Below are 22,785 nucleotides of genomic sequence, written 5' to 3' on the forward strand. Positions count from 1 at the left end.
GTAACCGTGCAATACTGAAAAGAGCAGCATAACCAGGAGCTCATTGATTTTTAGAAGGTATTTAACGCCATTGATTTAATGTCATTGTTTGAGCAGGTGACAGGTCTCCTTTATAAAGAAAAAAACAAAACAAAAAACAACCCACCGATAACCAAATTTAGTGTTTGACAAAAGAAGCAGAATTATTCCATTGCACATGGTCTCAAATTTTTAAAGACGTTCTGTATTTCTCACAAAGTCATTGAAAAGTTTGTTTCACAAAGTATGAAAATATATATATTTCTATTCTTTTTACAATATAACATTGACTAAAGCTCATCGCTGGTCTTTGCTGAAGATATAGGGCTTCCTTCGCTATCCTGTAACACATGAAAGGCGACCAAAGGACATTTCTTCACATTGAGACACACCAGCTTCTCAATTGAGGCAGTCTTTACGATATTGAATCCCTCTTCTCCACCGAATGTGCTGGGTTTCCAGTATTCTGGAGAACATATAGGATTTCCCATAAGTCCTTTAAGTGAAAACGGTGCTCCAATTTCTATCATACTTTCCCCAAAAATAGAATTTGGATGCGTTTTTTCCAACATGAGCCCAGGGTAAAACTCCACTGCATCTATATCACCGTACAAGGATTCAAGTTGTGATGCAACTTCCATTTCTCCTGTGTTAAAAAATTAAAGAAAAAAAAAAAGCTTATTAGACCCAAAGAGGACTTTATTACGGTTTTTCACAGTCATGGATTCCTCGAATTGCCAAAATTCCCCTTCCATAATATCAGATTACCTCTTGTCCCAAAGTCAAGTTCTCATTTATACTCCCCTAGTTTAGGAAAATTGACAAGAGATCAGTCTCTGGTGGTCCCATTAAGAATGAATGGCGCAGAGATGTACGTGATCACGTAATGATCAAGACTGACTGCAGCATCCAAGCAATAAAAGGTGTGGTTCGTCCCATCACCATTCCTGTGCCGTCATCATGGTGCACCTTGCTACAGCGGCTGACATCTAAAAGTTATCCCCCAGGTCAGCAATGTGTGGCTTCCTATTGGACCTGCCACTACATTCATTCTTCATCTGGATGTAAAAGATGTTCATGGCTCTCCATTAAACATTCAGTCATACTAACAAGTTTGCGTGGCTTTTAAGATCATTAAAGGCCCAAACAAGCACGATCAACTTAATTTTTGCTAGACACATTTAGAAGGGATTAGGGGTTAATGTTGCATTTCTAATTAGTGTAGAGGAATTTAAATACAGGGTGGGCCATTTATATGGATACACCTAAAAAAGAGGATAATGGTTGGTGACCCAGATCGGCAAGCTAAATTTGCAGAATAGGCAAAACAAAAATTGGAACAGGACCCTCAGTTTACACAGATTATTATGTTCAGTGATGAGGCAAACTTTTTGGGGTGGGCCATTTATATGGATAGACATAAATAAAATGGGAATGGTGACCGTTTTCTTGCGTAGGGTGTGTTGCATTGAAATCTGCTGTAATGACCCGGGTACTGCGTTCACCAGACATCAACACAATTTCTATCCGCTCCTCACGTGTTAGCCTCTGTGACATTGTCAATGACTGTAAACAAAGAGAAACTCATAAATAACTTGTGAAAGAATAACGTTGCGTTAAAACTAAGCACACTATTGTTTTTCTTGTGAAATTCTCAATAAGTTTGATGTGTCACATGACCCTCTTCCCATCGAAAAAAATAAAGTTGGATCCAAAATGGCTGACTTCAAAATGGCCACCATGGTCACCACCCATCTGGAAAAAAGTTTCCCCCCTCCCATATACTAATGTGCCACAAATAGGAAGTTGATATCACCAACCATTCCCATTTTATTTAGGTGTATCCATATAAATGGCCCACCCTGTACTTGCTGGAACCTTGGGGGAAGATGGGACAACAGTGTAATACTGATCACCAAGTGACTTTGCCAGCTCATGCAGGGATCGATGTGCTACTTCCATGCATAAGTGCCTACGGCGCTTCAGAATGAGGCCTTCTAGACTTACATTGTGATGGCAGCTTCCAGTCCACATAAATCCGTGTGATAAGACTAGTCTGATGCAAGGTTAATGATCCAGAAGAGGAAAGTAGCAATGCTAAGAAATGGGCAAGATTGCGTTTGATGCAGATACACCATTTAGGCAAAAGGGATTAGGGAATAAAAGCCTTTGCTGGGAGTGCTTCTTTAAGAGAAGGGTGGGTGTTAAGGATAAAATAAGCCATGATTCACTTTAGAATTGTGACTGCTATATGTGATCACATGCCAACTAGACTCTCCAAGATTCTTTCAATGGAAGATAATTGCAGTCTAGTTAGCATGTGACTGCAAGTATAAATTACATCACATCCAGAGGCATTGTGAAAGTGCAGACTTCAGGTTGTATCATATGTGCACAAAGAACACCTGCTTTTTATTGTAGTGTGGACAAACAGTTTAAATGCAAGCGGAAAAAAAAAGGGTTTTATATAGATCACATTGATGATTTGTCCTTTGACACTAATGATTTATCCTAAACACCTTTTTATAATGCATATTTTTTTACTGGATTTTGCATTATGCTATTCTTTATCTTACCACACTATTCCATAACAATGTGCCCATTATACTCGCAGACTAGAGGCCAAAGGCAATCATTTGGCCTCCACCTGGCAATACAGGCCTCAGGACAAATTTAGAGTAGAAATTACCAAATATGTTTGGAACCAATCATAAGACATACAGTATTTTGTGGATTATAAGATGCATCACAAATTGAGAAAAATAGGAAAAAACAAAAAAAAAACAAAAAAAAAAAAAACTTTTTTTGATAAAATGGTGGTGCTGCTTATAATCCACCATCTTGGTGCCGAGATCTCCATCTGCATATGCGCCGGCAGCCATTTTTCTGGAGTCCATCACACAGTAAACCACGTAAGTGCGGGGACTCTGGGCTTTCACAAAATATCTGCAGAGCCCCCGCACCACCGAACACCCACAGTGGAGTACATCGGAACACCCCCTCATCCCTGTCTGCAGCAATGTTCCACTTTTGCCTCCTCCAGCAGCAACTCTGGGACCCTGCTCCACCGTGGCCGGTAAGGTATATGCGCATTATAAGACGCACCCCAATTTACCCCAATTTTTTTTTGTGAAAAAAAAAAAAAAAGTGCGTTTTATAATTCTAAAAATACGGTACATTCGATATTGTTTGAATATGGCTCGAAAATCAGATTCGGGGACAAAATCCGAACAAAATCGCTCATTTTTAGCCATGACATCAGATCCCATTCTGATCTGGATTTTGTTCAGTCTGGTCACAGCCTGACTTTATAAAACCACCATCTACAGGAATATCCAGTGTCTTAGAAGAATTGTCCACTACTCAGACAACCCACAAGTAAAGCAGCAGCTATAGTCACCTCCAGTGTGGGCAGCCTTGCCAAAGATGTCGAATATGAAAGAGGCTGCAGGGATAACTTGATATGTCTGGCTAGCCCCAGGAAAGCAAAAGCCAATACCGGAGGGGTAAAATAATATTAGCTTTAGGGCTTGAGAATGGATTGTTTGCATAGTGACACGGCCTTTAATCACATCATGATCTGCCTCAAGGTAAAAATTATAAGTGTTTAATTTCTCCTTAAAATCACATTCTTTTGAAAATATCTTTAAGTTGGTGTGCTAATGAGCTACAACTTTACAGTTGTGGCCAAAAGTATTGACACCCCTGTAATTCTGTCAGATAATACTCAGTTTCTTCCTGAAAATGATTGCAAACACAAATTCTTTGGTATTATCTTCATTTAATTTGTCTTAAATGAAAAAACACAAAAAGAAATGTCCTAAAGCCAAATTGGATATAATTCCACACCAAACATAAAAAAGAAGGTGGACAAAAGTATTGGCACTGTTCGAAAATCATGTGATGCTTCTCTAATTTGTGTAATTAACAGCACCTGTAGCTTACCTGTGGCACTGTTATGAATGAGTCACTGGAGGAGGGAAAAACAAAAACACAAGCTAAGTCCAGAAAACCGGAGAGGTTGGTAGCTAGCAGATTGCAGACCCCTGATCCTATTCACCACAACTAACAGTAGCCGTGGGGGGTTCCTAGGGTGCCCTAGACCCCTCGTCACAGCCGGAGAGCTAAATAAGCCTAAGGAAAGAAAGGGGAAATCTAAACCGCCCCAGAGCAGACCCCAAAGCAATAGACAGCCCCCCAACATGTATTGTCGGTGAAAAACGGATGAAAACACAAAACACAGACAGAAAAGACAGGCTGAGCAAATGAAGGGGCCCAACTAACTAGATAGGAAAGGACAGAAAAGATGCTGGCTGCAATCACGCAAAAAACCCTGCCAAAAATAATGTCCAACACGTCTGATAGAAAAGGCCCTGAAGTCACTAGACTTCAAAATCACTATATCAGCACTCAGGTATATTCTGAAGACAGAGCAAAGAGATCAACTGATCAGAGACAAAAATGGAGTTCAGCCCGTCCCAACCAGGGCAGGCTGAACACAAACACTAAGTAAACAGACAAAATCTCATGGAAAAATAGCAGAGCAAAAACTTAGCTTTTAGTAGACAGGAACTAAATTGGATGCCAGATCTCAGAGCAGAAACGATCACCAGCAACCCTGTAAGGGCGTCGGCTGCCTTATATCCACTCAGAAATTCCAGATGTCCAATCACACTCCACCTATTCAGATGACATGTTCTTCCCATCCAGATCAATTTCACTACCTCCTTTTACCAGCAGAGGGAGTTCATCAGACATCAGAGGTGAAGGAGAAAATGAACTCATAACAGGCACCTAACAGGTGTTGGCAATAACTAAATCACACTTGCAGCCAGTTGACATGGATTAAAGTTGACTCAACCTCTGTCCTGTGCCGTTGTGTGTACCACATTGAGCATGTAGAAAAGAAAGAAGACCAAAGAACTGTCTGAGGACTTGAGAAACCAAATTGTGGGGAAGCATGAGCAATCTCAAGGCTACAAGTCCATCTCCAAAGACCTGAATGTTCCTGTGTCTATCGTGTGCAGTGTCATCAAGAAGTTTAAAGCCCATGGCACTGTGGCTAACCTCCCTAGATGTGGATGGAAAAGAAAAATTGACAAGAGATTTCAACGCAAGATTGTGCAGATATTGGATAAAGAACCTCAACTAACATCCAAACAAGTTCAAGCTGCCCTGCAGTCCAAGGGTACAACAGTGTCAACCCGTACTATCTGCCGGCGTCTAAATGAAAAGGGACTGTATGATAGGAGACCCAGGAAGACCCCACTTCTTACCCAGAGACATAAAAAAGCCAGGCTGGAGTTTGCCAAAACTTACCTGAAAAGTCTTAGTTACTCACCGGTTAACGGTATTTTTCGGAGTCCATGACAGCACCACCTGAGAGAGGGGATCCGCCCTTTAGGAACAGGAAACCTACAGATACAAAAAGGGTGGCACCTCTCCCACACATCAGTTGGATTACAGAGCACAAGAGGACTTCCAAGGTTAATGCATGATTTATGTACAGTATTCTTTACAATTATAAACTTTTATCACCAGTGAGCATACAAGAAATAGATGTGCACACCCCAATTAAATTTAAGGGAGGGAATATACGGGTGCTGTCATGGACTCCGAAAAATACCGTTAACCGGTGAGTAACTAAGACTTTATTCGGTCGTCCATGACAGCACCACCTGAGAGAATTACAGAGAGTAATCACTACTTTAGGGGGGGGACTACAGCCTGCAAAACCCTGATACCGAAGGAGAGGTCTGCAGAAGCACCCAAGTCTAGCCTATAATGACTATAAAAAGTGCTCGGAGAGGACCAAGTAGCCGCCTTACAAATCTGGTCGATGGAGACTTCCGATCTCTCGGCCCACGAGGTCGCCATGGCTCTGGTGGAATGCGCCTTCAATTTCTCCGGAGCTACTCTACCTTTTGAGGTATAAGCTAACGAGATTGCTTCTCTAATCCATCTGGCTAGAGTACTTTTGGACACCCCAAGACCTTTCCTAGGGCCTTGGTAGGAGACAAAGAGGGCATTGTCCTTCCAGGGATCGGTAGCCGCTAGATACTCTAAGAGGCATCTCCTAACATCTAAAGTGTGTAGCTTCTCCTCCTTCTCATTAGTTGGCTTAGGGAGGAAGGATGGGAGGACTATTTCCTGCGACCTATGAAAGCTGGAGGCTACTTTTGGTAAATACACTGGGTCAGGTCTAAGTATTACCCTATCCTCTTTTACCTGAAGAAAAGGTGGGCGCCTAGACAATGCCTGAATGTCGCTTACCCTACGGGCTGACGTTATGGCTATCAGGAAAGCTATCTTGAGGGACAGGCTCCTAATAGAGGCTGACGAGATGGGCTCAAATGGCGCTTCTGTCATAGCTGTGAGGACTAGGTTTAAATCCCATGGCGTGAGTCTATTCTTTACTATTGGTCTGGACCTACTTGCTGCTTTGATAAACCTATTGACCCAGTAATTAGCCGCGATGTTGCAGCTAAAGAGGGCCCTTAAGGCAGATACCTGTACTTTAAGGGTACTGGTGGAGAGACCCAGGTCCAGCCCTTTTTGTAAAAATTCCAAGATCTGGCCTATAGGGACGGAATCGTCATTATTTATATTTGAGCTTTGGAGGAATCTTTTCCAAATTCTGACGTAAATCTTAGTTGTCACCACTTTCCTACTTTTTAGTAGAGTGTCAATTAGGTCTGGGGAGAAACCTTTACCCTTTAGGAGTGACCGCTCAAATTCCACGCCGTGAGATATAGGCCAGCCACCTGAGGGTGGAAGACCGGGCCCTGGGACAGAAGGTCCGGGAGAACCCAAGGATCGTCTATCGACATGATCCTGAGGTTCGAGAACCATGCTCTTCTGGGCCAGAACGGGGCAATGACTATGACTCTTGCCTTGTCCTTCCTGATCTTCCTCAACACCAGAGGAAGTAGAGATAGGGGAGGAAAGGCATAGGCTAGCCTGAAGTCCCATTTTATCAGTAGCGCATCTACTGCCAGAGGAATCTCCCTGGGGTTTAGGGAGCAAAACGGTCTCGTTTTTGAGTTCTTTGGTGGCGAATAGATCCACCTCTGGTTGACCCCATCTCTGTACGATCTGAACAAAAATGGAGGTGTTTAAGGTCCACTCTCCCTGTTTTAACAGATTGCGGCTTAGGAAATCTGCCGCGACGTTTTCTTTCCCTCTTATGTGAAGAGCCGTGAGAGATAAAAAATGCCGCTCCGCTAGCTGGAACAACTGTCCTGCCACATTCATCAGAGTTTTGGATCGAGTTCCGCCTTGGTGATTGATATAGGCCACGGCCACTCGATTGTCCGAGAGAACTCGTACGTGATGGCCCTGTAGATACATAAGGAGCTCTTTAGCTGCGTGTGCTACCGCTGTCAATTCTTTTAAATTAGAAGACATTTGTATTTGATCCCGTTCCCATAGGCCCTGGACCAGAATTCCCTCCATATGCGCCCCCCAACCGGAAGGACTTGCATCCGTGGTGACCACGCGGGTAATGTAATACTCCCAAGGGACCCCTCTAGACAAGTTATTTCTTTCTAGCCACCATTCCAGGGACTCTATTGTGTTTCTGGATAAGGTCAGTCGACCTTCTAAGTTATCCCCAAGAATCCTCTGATACCACAAAACTTCGCCCTGTAGAGTTCTCGTATGAACTTGGGCCCACTGGACCGCGGGAATGCAGGACGAGAGGGAACCCAACAGGGACATGGCTTTCCTGAGGGACATGGAGGGGTTGTTGAAAGCGTTCAGGACCCGGCCATGTAGGTGCAGCAGCTTCTCTGGGGGCAGACGGCATTCCTGTTTTTTAGAATCTAGGGTTAGGCCTAAAAATTGTTGAATTTTTAATGGCTGCAAACGGGATTTTTTGATATTAAGTAACCATCCCAACCGCTGTAGAGCCGCCGTTGTTTTCTGTAACTGTTCTAAACATTGCTCGGCTGAACTGCCTATTATAAGGAGGTCATCTAGATAGGGAACAACTAGAATATTTAATTCGCGCAGATGGGCCATCACCTCTGCCATCACTTTGGTGAATACTCGGGGTGCAACTGCCACCCCGAAGGGTAAGGCTGCGTACTGGAAGTGCTGGATTGACCCCTCCAACTGAACCGCCAGTCTAAGGAAAGGTTGGTGAGCTAGACATATGGGTATATGGTAGTACGCGTCTTTCAGATCTAGGACCACCATGAAGCAGTTTTGAAACAGCATTTTTATTGCGGTGTTAATTGTTTCCATTTTAAATGGTCGAACGACCAGAAATTTATTGAGGGCTTTGAGATTAAATATAGCCCTAAATGAGTCGTCCGGTTTACGGACCAAGAACAGGGGGGAATAGAAGCCTTTCCCCCTCTCTTCCTCTGGAACTCTCGTCAGGACTTTTTTGTCCAGTAGCTCGAGGACCTCGGTTTCCAGGGCAGCTTGTTCTAGCGGGGAAGATTTGAGCGGAGTTACCTTGAACCGGTCTTGGGGAACGCAGGAGAACTCTAGGTGCAGTCCTGTAGCTATTACCCCCCGTATCCAGCTGCTATTTGAGATTCTGGCCCAGGCCGGGTAGAAGGCAGATAATCTTCCTCCTACCGGAGCCACTAGTCATTGGGGCGGTTTCTTATTATCCCGTGATGGACCTTCTTGGCGCCCCCCTCCTCCGAACATGAAGCCCGTACCTCTGGTTTTCTTGTTGTCCCATCTGTTCTGATCTCTGGCCTGCCTCCTGCGGGAATACCCTTTCCTAGAAAAGGGACGTCTCCAGGATATATTCGGCAGACTTGGAAATTTCTTTTTCTCGTCCCCGGCTTTCTCTAACAGTTCGTCTAGGACGGGGCCGAACAAGTATTCACCCTCACAGGGGATAGAACAGAGATGGGACCTGGCTTGGATATCTCCCGGCCAGCATTTCAACCAGAGGGCTCTTCGGGCCGAATTAGACAAGCTTGCAGACCTGGCCGCCATTCTTACAGAGTCTGCCGAGGCATCTGCCAGAAAGGCAGCAGCATTTTGGATAATTGGAAGAGACTTACGGATGGAAGCTCGCGAGGTCCCATCCTTTAGCTGGGAGTCCAATTGATCCAGCCAGACCATCATGGATCTGGCTGCGCACGTGGCTGCTATTGCTGGCCTTAGGGCGCCTGCTGACATCTCCCAAGTGCCCCTTAAAAAGGAATCTGCCTTTTTATCTAGGGGGTCTTTAAGGGAGGCCATATCGTCGAAGGGTATAGATGACTTTTTGGAGGCCTTAGCTACCGCAGCATCCAGCTTGGGGGCCTTATCCCATCGACTTACTATTGGGTCCTCAAAGGGGTACCTCCGCTTGAAAGCAGGCGGCATAGAACCCCTTTTTTTCGTTTTTTTCCACTCCCTGTCTATCAGGTTCTGGACTTTTTCGTTTAACGGAAAGGTCCTCTGCTTTCTGGGGTCTAGACCCCCGAACATAATGTCCTGAGCAGACAGTTCTGTCTTTTTTTCTTCTACCCCCATGGTTGACCTTATGGTTTTAATTAATTTATCCATATGGTCCAAGGGAAAACAGAACCGGCTGGAATCTTCTTCGGAGGAAGAAGAGGAGGCCGAGGACTCTGAGGAGATATCTTCCCTCCTAGGGCCGACTGAAGAGTCTGAGCCTGAAACAGTAGCCCGTCCTCTTTTTGAAGAATCTTCTTTTGATAGGGCTTTTATTTCCGTCCTGATTAATTGCCTCAGGTCCGTAGCAAAGCTTGGAGCTTCTTCCGCTACCTGCATAAATAGGGAAGAGTGTAAGTCTGAAACTCCACTCACGTTCTACCCCTCATCTCCGTCCCTACCGTCTGTCTCACGCAAGACTGACAATCTCTTAGGGTGACCATCTGGTAAGGGGCAACTACGGAGGGCACATTCCTTGTGCTTCTGTTTCCCTGTGGCCTTCTTCCCCTGAGAATCAAAAAAAATATAAAGGGACACTGCATCAGGGTACATTCTCGCAGATCTCTTACCCTTGCAGATGAGGATAGGTACCGGATCACGGGGGGCTGCAGGAGGATCCTTTGGCCTAGAGGAGCTACTGTGGCTCTGTCCACTTCCTTCCGCCTCTTAGGCTGGTCACTGGGGTGCTTTGCCACGGGCTGCACCTCTTGTGGGTCCATGGGGGCTTCTGTTGTGTCCATCGCTGGGCCTCCAGAAGCACCTCAGCAGCAATGCCTTCTGCATCAAGAAGGCTTCCCCTCCGGATCAGCAGGCACTGCGTCCGGTGTTCGGGCCCCCCATTGGACCGCTCTGCGATCCTCCCCCTCCCCTTCAGGCCCGCCAGGCGGCGGGCGCGCATCGGCGCGTGTCCTCCACAACCGGAAGCCGACCGGCATCCGACTTCCGGTTTCGGCGCTAGGCCCCGCCCCCTCCGCCGCGTCACTTCCGCCGTGCGCGGGGACGCGCGGCAAGGGGCTAGCACCGCGCCGCCGGCTCAGAACCGTCGCTCCCTTGTGGGACACCACCGGCGGCGCCCGCCCGAACGGAGCGCTCCGGGGAAGGAGACACAGGGGGACCCCACTTACCTCACCGGTCCCATGGAGAAGGCATCCGCTGGACCCTGTCTCTGCCTGCTCTTACCACTGCCGTGGAAATCCTACCCGGACCCACCGTGGCGCATCCAGGGCTCCCAGCGAGACCGAGGTAGGAGAACCCCCCGCTACCTGAGCCGGTCCGCTGGCCTGGGTCTTCAGTTATCCATGACGGACAATCTGTAGGGAGTTCTGTCCTTGTTAGGAACAGGAAACCAACTGATGCGTGGGAGAGGTGCCACCCTTTTTGTATCTGTAGGTTTCCTGTTCCTAAAGGGCGGATCCCCTCTCTCAGGTGGTGCTGTCATGGACGACCGAATAAAAACCTAAAACGTTTTGGAAGAATGTTCTCTGGTCAGATGAGACAAAAGTAGAGCTTTTTGCGCAAAGGCATCAGAGTTTACAGGAGAAAAAAAAAAAAAAAAAAGAAGAGGCATTCAAAGAAAACAACACGGTCCCTACAGTCAAACATGGTGGAGGTTCCCTGATGTTTTGGGGTTGCTTTGCTGCCTCTGGCACTGGACTGCTTGACCGTGTGCATGGCATTATGGAGTCAGAAGACTACCAACAAATTTTGCAGCACAATGTAGGGCCCAGTGTGAGAAAGCTGGGTCTCCCTCAGAGGTCATGGGTTTTCCAGCAGGAAAATGACCCAAAACACACTTCAAAAAGCACTAGAAAATGGTTTGAGAGAAAGCACTGGAGACTTCTAAGGTGGCCAGCAATGAGTCCAGACCTGAATCCCATAGAACACCTGTGGAGAGATCTAAAAATGGCAGTTTGGGGAAGGCACCCTTCAAATATCAGGGACCTGGAGCAGTTTGCCAAAGAAGAATGGTCTAAAATTCCAGCAGAGCATTGTAAGAAACTCATTGATGGTTACTGGAAGCGGTTGGTCGCAGTTATTTTGGCTAAAGGTTGTGCAACCAAGTATTAGGCTGAGGGTGACAATACTTTTGTCTGGCCCATTTTTGGAGTTTTGTGTGAAATGATCAATGCTTTGCTTTTTGCTTCATTCTCTTTTGTGTTTTTTTCATTTAAAACAAATTAAATGAAGATAATAATACCAAAGAATTTGTGTTTGCAATCATTTTCAGGAAGAAACTGAGTATTATCTGACAGAATTGCAGGGGTGTCAATACTTTTGGCCACAACTGTAAGAGTTCACACACCAAATTCACCATGATTTATGCCACAAAAGGTGACAAATGACTGGCATACATTTCTTTTGCAGGATGATACAAGCTGAAAGGTGTGCCGCATTCCTCATGAGACAAAAGCCTTTTAGTGTGGTGCATTTTCCTCGGATGCACACTTAGTCTTGGTGAATCAGGGTTAAAATGATTAGAAAATAGACACTTACTAAAAGGGATTTTACCACTGAAAAGAACACATCCAGATCCCCCTATCCTCTGCAATGCACCACTGCGGCAAGGGGCCATAGTTGAGCATTGGTGCAGTAGATTCCCCAAGAGTCATGATGTACAGAGACACTACATCTTTTCTAATCATTGCACCTGTTAAATCCTGGAAAGACTTGTACGCTTTCAAGCCAAATCTTTTGCGATATTCATTGAAAGGTTGTAGTCTAAGTTTTCTGGATTCATCAATAATTCCGATAGCGACGTGCAAGAGACGAGGGTGCAAGTTCTTTCCACCACCCACCTGTTCAAGAAAAGAAAAAAAAAAAAAAAAAAAAAAAAAAAAAAGGTTGCGGTTACTGTTTGGGGTTTCCGTAATCACACACTGACCTGGTAAACCATGTTTCCAGTTCATTTTTACTACATAAAAACTATAAAACATGTTCCTTTTCAATCTCAGACTATGATAACACCATTGTTAATCCCTCATGGAATAATATAGCAAGTTGGATCCAAATCAAACCTACGACTTACATTACCGCATTCAAAATCTTACCGGTCATGTAAATCGTCTCATTAGGATGTAATTTGTATCCAGGTGTAACAAGATTTGCAGCCGAGGGCGACACATATACTGGGGTTGGATGATGAAATAAGTCTCCTCCCCGAGCAGCGTACAAACTATGAGTAGTGTGGCACGTGTATGTACTCGCTGCTGAGAAAAAGCCCACAGGGAATAAAAAGCAGCTTGGAGCATTGAAGATTAATCCTTAATGTATTGGCCAGGTAAGGGCGAGAACCATCCACGTTAGTAGGTTTTAAGAGGGTTTTCCCAGTAAATACAAGAATGTTCCAGCCACATGATCTGTAGACATCCCAATTGGTCAGATCCCCAGTGATCTGGAGAATGGTGTCCCCCATGTGAATGGAGCCATGATGCGTATGCTCAGCAACTGGGACTTGTCTACATTCAAGTCATAACGGGAGCAAAGATGTTCAAGCATGCGCGCCACCACCATTTACACAGGAGACCCTTGTTTTCTCTATGTCAGGCCCTCGGTGATCATACATCCTGTGGATAGCTGCAAAACCTCTAAAAAAAGGTGAATGATGTTGAGAAGGCAATGCCAGGTGGGAGAATATAGTAATTTTCTCTATCCAAGAGGAACACAATTTTATAGTGTAGGATCACTAGCGATGGCGATTTTGCCCACTAGTTACAAGCTGGTGTAGAGAATGTCGTAGACTTTTAATATCAGTTGGCCAAGAGTCGTTAATGTCTACCACCCATTACACATGCATGCTCAGCTCGGTTGAGCACATTTGTGTTCTTAAGGCCGGACCCCTCAGTCAGTAGGACAGTCCAATGAAGCGCAATTCCTAACTGGACAAATTACCCATCCAGAACATCTATCGATCCCAATTATAGGGCTGTGAAGTGCCCCATGACAAGAAACTATGACATATGCGCCCCACCGCTCCATTCACTGAAGGAAGTAAAGATATATTTTTTGGTCCCACAGGTCAAACCCCCAGCAATCAGGAAGGTATGACTCAATTTGTAGTTGGAAATGACCATTGTGTATCTGTAGATCGGTGCATTTACATACATGTCATCGGATAAGCAGTGTAGTCCCAGTTTACCTTTCCTGCTATCTGCTTTGTGAAGGATTCCACCAGAGCTTCCACCCCGTAATCTGTGAGCATTGTGGTGTTATAGATGAAGTTGCTATAGCTGTAATCCTGTCCAGAAATGTTAAAGCTGTCTGGCATGAGGGGATGCCAATGGTATAACTGGTTAAACTCAACAGCAATCCTGTTGCGGTACTGGAACTGGACGCCAAAGAGCAATTCAGGATCAAATTTCAGCTTTAAGTAATATCCACTGAGGTGTTGAACATAGTCTTCTATTACTATCTTAATGGTCTCTCCTACAAAGAAAAAACAAAACCATTTTGGAGTCTGTAGGACTAAATGTTCATGTCATTCTAGTCTAGTTTAGCAGTTTGTTTTAGGCAGGACATTCAGTTTATCTAAATAGGTCCAAAATGTTGAGATTACTTCCTTCTTAATTATACTCCTCCCCCCCCCCCCCCCATCTTAGGCAATGCCCCTGCATGGCTCTTCCCAGTCAGTCAGTCTCCCCCCCCCCCGCCCCCCCCCCCCGCCCCATCTTAGGCAATGCCCCTGCATGGCTCTTCCCAGTCAGTCAGTCTCCCCCCCCCGCCCCCATCTTAGGCAATGCCCCTGCATGGCTCTTCTCAGTCAGTCAGTCTCCCCCCCCCCCGCCCCCATCTTAGGCAATGCCCCTGCATGGCTCTTCTCTCCCCCCCCCCCCTATCTTAGGCAATGCCCCTGCATGGCTCTTCTCTCTGTCAGTCTCTCTCTTCTCTCTCCCCCCCCCCCCCCCTCGAGTCATATTTGGCTTCCCCTGAACCAGCTTTCCAAATTTTCCAGTGTGTTGGCAGTGCCCAGGGGGTTAGTCGACCCTTATAAAAACAGGAGGTTCATAACGAGTATAACTTGTAAAGACACTTAAGACCATTTTCCAGTACAGAGCTCCAGGTGCCCTGACTTGAGGGACCGCAAGTCAGCATTTCTGGTGTGTTAACACATACCCTTGCAAACTTTTTACAGCTATTAAAAACACATCTTATTCACTGCAGTCTTAATCTGTTAGAAAAATTAATTTCAGTCTGTCGAAGTGTGTCCAGTCTGTAAAGTGGAATGGTGTCCCCAGATGAAGCTGTGCTAGGCGAAACTAAATGGAATTAAGGGAACCAAATACTTTTAAATATTGAAAAAAAAAAAAAAAAAAAGACAGTGGATATCCCAACTTCTAAGATCCTGAGTAAATATTGCAGTACATAAATCCTTCATTGTTGCTGTAGGACATGTTATACAGTAAACTTATACATACATGATGTATCAGCACACTGACTAATACATGAACTCCAATATTGCTATTAATATTAAAAATGTAAGGTACATAGTAATGTACAGCACATAGTTAGCTTTTTTTGATCAAACAAAGAGTGCAAAAGCCTCCAACCATGTCAAGGTGTATCCAAATATGGATGGTCCCCAATCACTATATGTCACGTATTCATTAGTTGGAGTGTATGTATGCATATTGGCCACCCAGTACTTGGTGTACAGGTGCACAAACAATGCTTTTTTTCCCCCCTAGTACATCTGGATGGAGTGGGGGGGTGGTATCCTATAGGGCTCAGCATTCTTATCTACACATCTTTTCTATACAAGGTTTTAACTGCAATCTACACCTGGTTTACTTTCCACTCCCCCATTCAGAAGAGCCTGGTTTGGCACATGGAGAGGTAGGACTTAGTTGTTTGGGTCCTTCCATACTGAAGGTACACCTTGACATGGTTGCATGGCTTTTACATTTTATAAAAAAACAAAAACACGTTTTCTTTCTAAATAACCTCTTTATTTCGGAGATGTGCATGATGCTGATGTGAGGGGGCATTTGTACTCCTAACCGGATTATTTTCTTGCTTACCTATGAGGATAAGTCTTGCAGTCTGAAACAACTGTTCATCGCCCCACACGGGATGCTCCTTTTTTAAGACCTCACACACCCGATTGTGCTCACGAAGCCAAATGGTTGCGTACATCATTAGTCCAGGGAGAAGACCAAAGACCTCCTGTCCCATAGCCAACCTCTTCTCATTGGGAATAGTCTCCGGGTAGATCATGTGAACCGGAGCATCAACCACTGTTGGTGGATACACATCTCCATTTATTATCTGAAGTACAAAGACCCATGAAGAAAGGTGTTTTTTTTTAGCTCAATGTTACAAGTAAATTTGCAAAAAACCTAGAGAAAAATGGTATGAAAACACCGCAATACATATACATAAAAACAAGCGCCATCATGACAGCACTTAGACCAGGGTTTTTAAGTCTATTGCATTGATGGGGTGGGGGTGGGAGTGAAGAACTTTTCAATCTGACCAAAAAAAAAAAAAAACTTTTGAAGTGTGGGGGAATTTATATTATAAAATATAATTCTTATATGTCTGAAATTCATGTACCTTTTATACACCCAAGTTCACCCAACTCCCCCATGTCTACTTTGTGCATGATGCACACATTTATTGCTAGAAATCAGTTTCAAAACTAAAAAAGTGTTAGACCTGGGAATAAAACAAAAATTTGCAAATACCCCGCAGTATTTAGATGTAACGTGGTATTAATGTAGTTGACATAATTTTCATAGGAGGAATAAAAAAAAAAAAAAAAAAGTGTAAGTGCCATCCCACTGCAATCGGGTGTTCCCAACTCTAGTATTTCCCCTTACTATGTGCCAGCAGGTCTCACTAGATTGGGGCAGAGCAGGACCCAGGCCTGATTTTGCATCTCGTCTTTCCATGGGCAGCTATATCTGTGCATTGAGAGGTGGGTGGGGGTGGAACATGTCCCCAAATGTACAGAGAACAAGGAACTAAAGCAAAACAAAAACCCCTCAATTCTTCTAGATACACTTGTAGTTTTTGAAGGCACTCTGCAGAGGAGGTTCAAAACATCTTAACGAAAGAACCACAGAAGATGATCTGCGATTGGTCCACCAAACGCATCTAGAAGAAAATCGGTGATCAAATATTGATGAAATTTACATTTCTCTTTTGGTCACTTAACTGTATGTCATTAACTGATAAGAGACAACACTTCTATTTTTAAAACCTTACTTTGCAACATTTTTCCACACTCGAATATTGTCAAGTACTTTAAATCTGCATATTAGGTCATAAATCCAGAATCCCTTCCAGAAGCCAGCAGAGTTATTATACAGACCTGATACTTTAATTTGCCGTCTTTGAAAAGTCGCAGAGTATGTTGCCGCTCCAAAGTATCTCCATATACGTGGCTGAGGTCAACCTAGAAGAGATGAGCAAGCCCTTCATCATACTGATGCCACCAATTAGGAGAAGCATCATATTATGCTCCATCAGATTGTGAGAGTGCACTGTTAATGAGGATAAAACGGCCAGATAAAGCAAGCTAATAGATTTGGAGTGTCAAGACCGTCTACACAGAAGAGTGATCACAAATATCAGATGAACTTTCAGCATCACCGACTATGAAATATTTAACCATAAAAAATAAAGTGTGTGTGTGGTCCTCTTAACTGTTGGAATACTGCTTATTTTATATAAAAAAAAAAATCCTGCTCACACACTGGAGCACACTTTACTTTGCACAAGATTCTAAAGACCCTAAGCTATAAGGAACACTAGTTTAAAGCGGTGCTATCTTTGTTCCGGATTATATATTCAATGTTTCACGTATGGACAATACAGAGATTAATCTGCTGACAAGTTATATAAATGAACAAAGAAGTGTGGGAACAGCTGCAGAAAGTGCATGAAAGGATACATTTCAGCAATAAATTATTTAAATGAGAAAGTTTTCAGTCCATGCTAAAAAAGGGCCAAGATATGCAGGATTACATCAATGCTCTAGAAATTGTGGAGCACCTGTGGGGCATTGGGGAAGAGCTAAAGGATTTCCATGCTATGACACTTGTAAATGCACTAGATGAACGCCTAGATTATGAGTTTAAACTGGAGTAGGTCAGAGGAAAGCTTGTAGATGAGTATGAATGTAACACCTGCACAGGGAACTGTCAGAGCATCTACCGGCATACTGGAGCTTATAGACACTAAGAAGAGTTTTGCAGCGGCTGTTACAGGGACCTACAGACATTAATCGTTTTTCCCCTGAGTGGCAGTGGACTACAATTCCCAGGGACCCTTGTTTCAGTCAGATGATAGAAGGAGAGAGAGAGAGAGGATTGGAGGAGGAGGGACTTGGGGGAGGAAGCTGGGCAGAAAGTGAAAGTAAATGTGGAGAGAAGGAGAAGTGTGGCAGCTTGCTGTGAGAAACAGAGCAGTGGGGATCTGCATTCCACTACGCTGCAGAGTATGGCGGCCCCCGCTGAGAGACCCGCGCTGCTAGAGAGAGCAAAGATCCGGAGAGTTCTGCCAGCACTCCCACTGCATAAAGGCCTAAATCCTGCCGCCACAGCTGGTGTCCAGAGAATCCTCCGACCGTTTGAGACACACAGTGAGTGCCCTTCTGAGACTTGTGGTTCCACCAGCGCTATTTACAGTGAGTACACTACAACGCAGTGCACCGTGGTAGCCCTAAAAGGGGTGTTACAGTGGAGGCACTGCTGAGATTCCAGAACTAATACAGGAGTATTTACTATGGAGACCGTAACAGAGCAAGAAGTGTATTTGTGGTGCGAAGAGATGGATGTTACAGCTAAACAAAGCTTTGCAGTGAGTGGTGAGCTCCGTGATGCGTCTGATGAAGAGATACTGAAAATAGTTAACCGACTCACTGAACTTGCCCACTCTAAAATGGTCGACCGCAGGAAGGAAAAAGGGGGGACAGTTACCCACAGCCCTGATCTTAATCGGGCAGATCTCGAGGAAAGAATAATTTCCCATCCATGATAGCCGTGTCCCCAGAGTATGGTTGATAATGAAGGATCAAACGCCTTTCCGAGAGAGATCCCGAAGATGTCAGGCGGCATTTACGCGGTATGTTAGACACAGGAGTCAGAGTCTAGTAGCCCCTATGCTTCCCCTATTGTGATAGCTCAAAAAAAAAAAAAAAAAAAACACATGGAGCTATTCGGATGTGTGTGGATTATCATACTTTGCACAAATGTACGGTCCCTGACCAGTACACTGTGCCCCGAATCGATGAAGCTTTGGATTGTCTGCAAGGGAGCCAATGGTTTTCTGTGTTAGATATCCGGAGTGGCTACTATCAGATACCCATGTCAAAAGAAGATCAAGAGAAGACCGCTTTTATCTGCCCCACTGGGTTCTTAGAGTTTCAGAGACTGCCTCAAGGACTGACAGGTGCTCCGGCCACTTTTCAGAGATGTATGGACAAAGTAGTGGGCGACATGCATTTACGTGAGGTCCTGGTTTATCTAGATGATCTTATTGTTTTTGGGAAGACTCTAGAAGAACACAACCAGCGGTTGTTCAAGGTGCTGGAGCGGTTGAAGGAGGCTGGGTTGAAGGGTTGAAGGAGTCTGGGTTGAAGTTGTCCATTGACAAGAGCAGGATTTGCCAGACGACTGTGAAATATGTGGGGCACATAGTTAGCAGAGAAGGAATTTCCACTGATCCCGCCAAAGTGGAGGCAGTTGTAAACTGGCCTAAGCCCACCAAACTGAAGGAGCTTTGGTCCTTTTCAGGATTTTTGTGGATATTACTGAAGATTTGTACCCCAGTACTCTCGGATTGCGAAGCCGTTAACTGCCCTTACCCAAGGGTATTCCCCTTCCGGGAGGACAGCTCACTCTTCAAAGTCAAGAAAGAGGGTCTACTTCTGAGTTAATGAACTTTTTGGGGAAAGATGGACACCTGTATGCGATGAGGCATTTAAGAAACTGAAGTCTTGTTTGACCCAAACTCCAGTGTTGGCCTATGCAGACCCCAGTAAACCATATGTGTTACATATAGATGCTTCTCTCGATGGACAAGGAGGGGTTCTCTACCAGGACCATGATGGCTGTCTGCGTCCCGTTTACTACATTAGTCTAGGATTGACTCCTAGTGAACGCAACTACCCAGCTCACAAACTGGAGTTTCTGGCTCTGAAATGGGCAGTAGTGGACACGCTGCATGACTACCTCTATACCTCTATGGGGTACACTTCGTGGTTCATACTGACAACAATCCATTAACCTACGTGAGAACTACAGCAAAACTGGATGTCACGGTGCACCGGTGGCTTTCCGCACTCTTTGTACGATTTCAGCTTAAAATATCGACCAGGGATCAGTAACATTGATGCAGACACCCTCTCTCGCCTGCCTAGGGAACCCTCAATTGAGGAAGAAGAGGGAGGATTGATAGAGGTCCCCGCCTCGGAGGTGAAGACTTTGTGCCATGGACATCAAACTAATGCCCTCTCTATGCAGTGCTGTGCTAAATTCTTGGGAGCATCCAGTGAAGCGCACCCGTTGTTGTACTGCCGACTGACAAATGTAACCCCAGACTCTTCCTCAACTGACTCATAATCAAGTTAGAAAGGCACAGCAGGAGGATCGGTCGGTAGGGGTAGTCCGATGGTGGGTTAAGAGGGGCTGGAGGCCCGAAAAGAATGCATTAAGAACAGAGGAGTCTGTCCTGCTGACTCGGCAGCTAGAGTCGCTAGTAGTAAGAAATGGACTACTATACTGGGAGGCAAAGCGCCAGAAGGGAGGAGTCCTTAGACAGATGGTGTCCCCCCCTATTTCAGAGGATGGTCATGAAGTCCCTGCATGATGATCATGGACATCTCGGCATCGAGAAGACCACGGGTCTTGTGGCCGACCGATTTTACTGGCCTCGGATGGAAGCATATATTGAAGAATACTGCAAATCATGCTCCCGGTGTGTGTTGAGAAAAACCTTGCCTTTAAGAACAGCCCCCTTGTGAACATTACCAGCGATGGCCCACTTGAGCTAGTGTGCATTGATTTCCTCTCCATCGAGCCTGATGAAAGCAATGTCAGTAATGTGTTAGTGGTCACTGACCATTTCACCCGATATGCCCAAGCCTACCCCACTAAAGATCAAAGTGTAATTATCTTTGCAAAAACCCTATGGGAGAAGTTCTTCGCACATTATGGGCTGCCAGCCCGCATCCATACCGATCAAGGAAGAGATTTTGAAAGTAGACTCATCAAGGAGCTATGCGCCATTTGTGGGATCAAGAAATCCAGAACCACTCCATATCACCCCCCAAGGGGACCCTCAACCTGAGAGGTTCAACCGTACCCTTCTGAACGTTAGGCACTTTGGATCCCAGGAAGAAGGGACACTGGAGCAAGCATGTGAGTCAGTTGGTTCATGCCTACAATTGCACCACAAATGAGACAACTTGATACTCACCTTATTTCCTCATGTTTGGAAGACAAGCCCAGCTACCAGTGGATATTAGTTTTGGGGACATCCTTTGACAGTTCTAATGGGACGACCTACTTAAAATGTGTCCCAGCTAAAAGAAGATTTAAAAAAAAGCTTACAGATTGGCAGAGCTGGCCTCTGGTTGGTCAGGGTGGCGCAATAAGACTCGCTATGACTGTAGAGTTCGAGAACAAGTTTTACTGCCTGGAGATAGATTCCTTATCCAACTTCAGGGCCTTCCTGCGAAGCACAAGCTTGCTGATCGGTGGTGTCCTGACCCTTATGGTGTCCTGGCCTACAGAGTAAAGCCTGAGAAAGGGGGCGGAGCTGTCAAAACCTATCATCGACACCATCTGTTGCCTGTGGGGAAAAAACATCCCTTTACCACCATGGTCAAACCAAGGAGGTCATACCACCCTTCCGTGCAATAGGAGAAGTCGTAGGGGTGAACCACCACCCCAGCTTGGGGTTGCCTCAGGAGGAAGTGACAGTGAGTCTGGGGATGAATGGGAAACCGACAGTCAACGGAGCTACCGATGGACAGAGGACCCATGCCCCATAGGTTCGGGCCCTGTAAACCAGACTCCTGAAGTGGAAACACAAAAAAAAAAAAAAAAAAAAGGACATTTGTCAGGAGGCTAATGCGCTCTGCCCACAATTGGGGGAGAGTTCATGCAATAAATGTCCTTCTGAAGAGATCCATCCGGAGGGCCCGTTTTGGAGAGACAAGAGTCGGGGGCTCCCTCGGTACACACTCGTCCCAAACGGGACATTAGGCCACCCATGATTCTGACCTATGATAGAATGGGACATACCACTGAGGTCCCCAGGCTGATACACCCCAATTCAAATTCTGTTTGGCCTTATTTCCCGGTATCTCCCATGTGTCCAGGTGGTGGTTTGTGGGCATGTAAATTTGGTGTCAGTCAGGATGCCTTAACCCCCCTTCATGTTTCAGGTGGAAGGTCCTCATATCGTGACACTTTCAATGACTCACCTGGGGGAGAATTTAACACCTGCACAGGGAACTGTCAGAGCATCTACCGGCATACTGGAGCTTACAGACACTAAGAAGAGTTTTGCAGCGGCTGATAAACAGGGACCTACAGACATTAATCATTTTTCCCGCAAGTGGCAGTGGACTACAATTCCCAGGGACCCTTGTTTCAGTCAGATGAGAGAGAGGATTGGAGGTGGAGGGACTTGGGGGAGGAAGCCTAGCAGAAAGTGAAAGCAAATGTGGAGAGAAGGAGAAGTGTGGCAGCTTACTGTGAGAAACAGAGAAGTGGGGATCTGCATTCCTCTACACTGCAGAGTGTGGCGGCCCCCGCTGAGAGACCCTCACAGCTGGAGAGAGCAAAGATCCGGAGAGTTCTGCCGGCACTCCCACTGCATAAAGGCCTAAATCCTGCCGCCCCCAGCTGGTGTCCAGAGAATCCTCTGACCGTTTGAGACGAGTGCCCTTCTGAGACTTGTGGTTCTACCAGCGCTATTTACAGTGAGTACACTACAACCCAGCGTACTGTGGTAGCCCTGAAGGGGCGTTACATAAGTGAAAAACAAAGAATAAAATAGTGGGGTATCCAAAGCAGAATCTGCTTTGACCCCTTTCCGACATCTATGTCACACTCCCCCCGTTTGGTGCGGGCTCTGGCACCGAGTCTGCACCTTCCCGTGCACATGACAGCTGACATGTGCCCGCAACAGCCGCAGGTGGAATCGCGATCCACCCGCAGTTGTTAACCCGTTCAATGCCGCTGTAAATCTCTGACAGCAGCAGAGGCTTTTAACTTGCGCTTACAGCAAGTGCGCCGGAAATCCCGCATATCTGTGACCCTGTCACGTGATCACAGGTCACCAATGTGTTGGCATGATAACCAGAGGTCTACAGCACCTCTGATTGCTATGAGCGCTGCCCGGTGTGCC

The 22,785-nt window shown here is 45.5% G+C and overlaps 1 protein-coding gene across 2 annotated transcripts in view; it reads right to left on the bottom strand.

Annotated features, from left to right (window-relative positions):
- Window positions 1-202: 202 nt before the first annotated feature.
- Window positions 203-22,785, bottom strand: part of PTGS1 (prostaglandin-endoperoxide synthase 1) — a 112,118-nt gene continuing 89,535 nt past the window's right edge. For both annotated transcript variants that reach the window (XM_073573143.1, XM_073573142.1), the window contains 5 exons: window positions 16,736-16,819; window positions 15,441-15,687; window positions 13,562-13,848; window positions 12,074-12,221; window positions 203-664 (listed from right to left, as the gene is read on the bottom strand). In XM_073573143.1, coding sequence (XP_073429244.1) covers window positions 309-664; window positions 12,074-12,221; window positions 13,562-13,848; window positions 15,441-15,687; window positions 16,736-16,819 — 1,122 coding nt within the window. In that variant the 3' untranslated portion in view covers window positions 203-308. The remainder of the gene's footprint in view (window positions 665-12,073; window positions 12,222-13,561; window positions 13,849-15,440; window positions 15,688-16,735; window positions 16,820-22,785) is intronic.

Source organism: Dendrobates tinctorius, unplaced genomic scaffold (assembly GCF_039654945.1).
Source record: "Dendrobates tinctorius isolate UK_male_01 unplaced genomic scaffold, ASM3965494v1 ptg000034l, whole genome shotgun sequence".
Taxonomy (NCBI): Eukaryota; Metazoa; Chordata; class Amphibia; order Anura; family Dendrobatidae; genus Dendrobates; species Dendrobates tinctorius.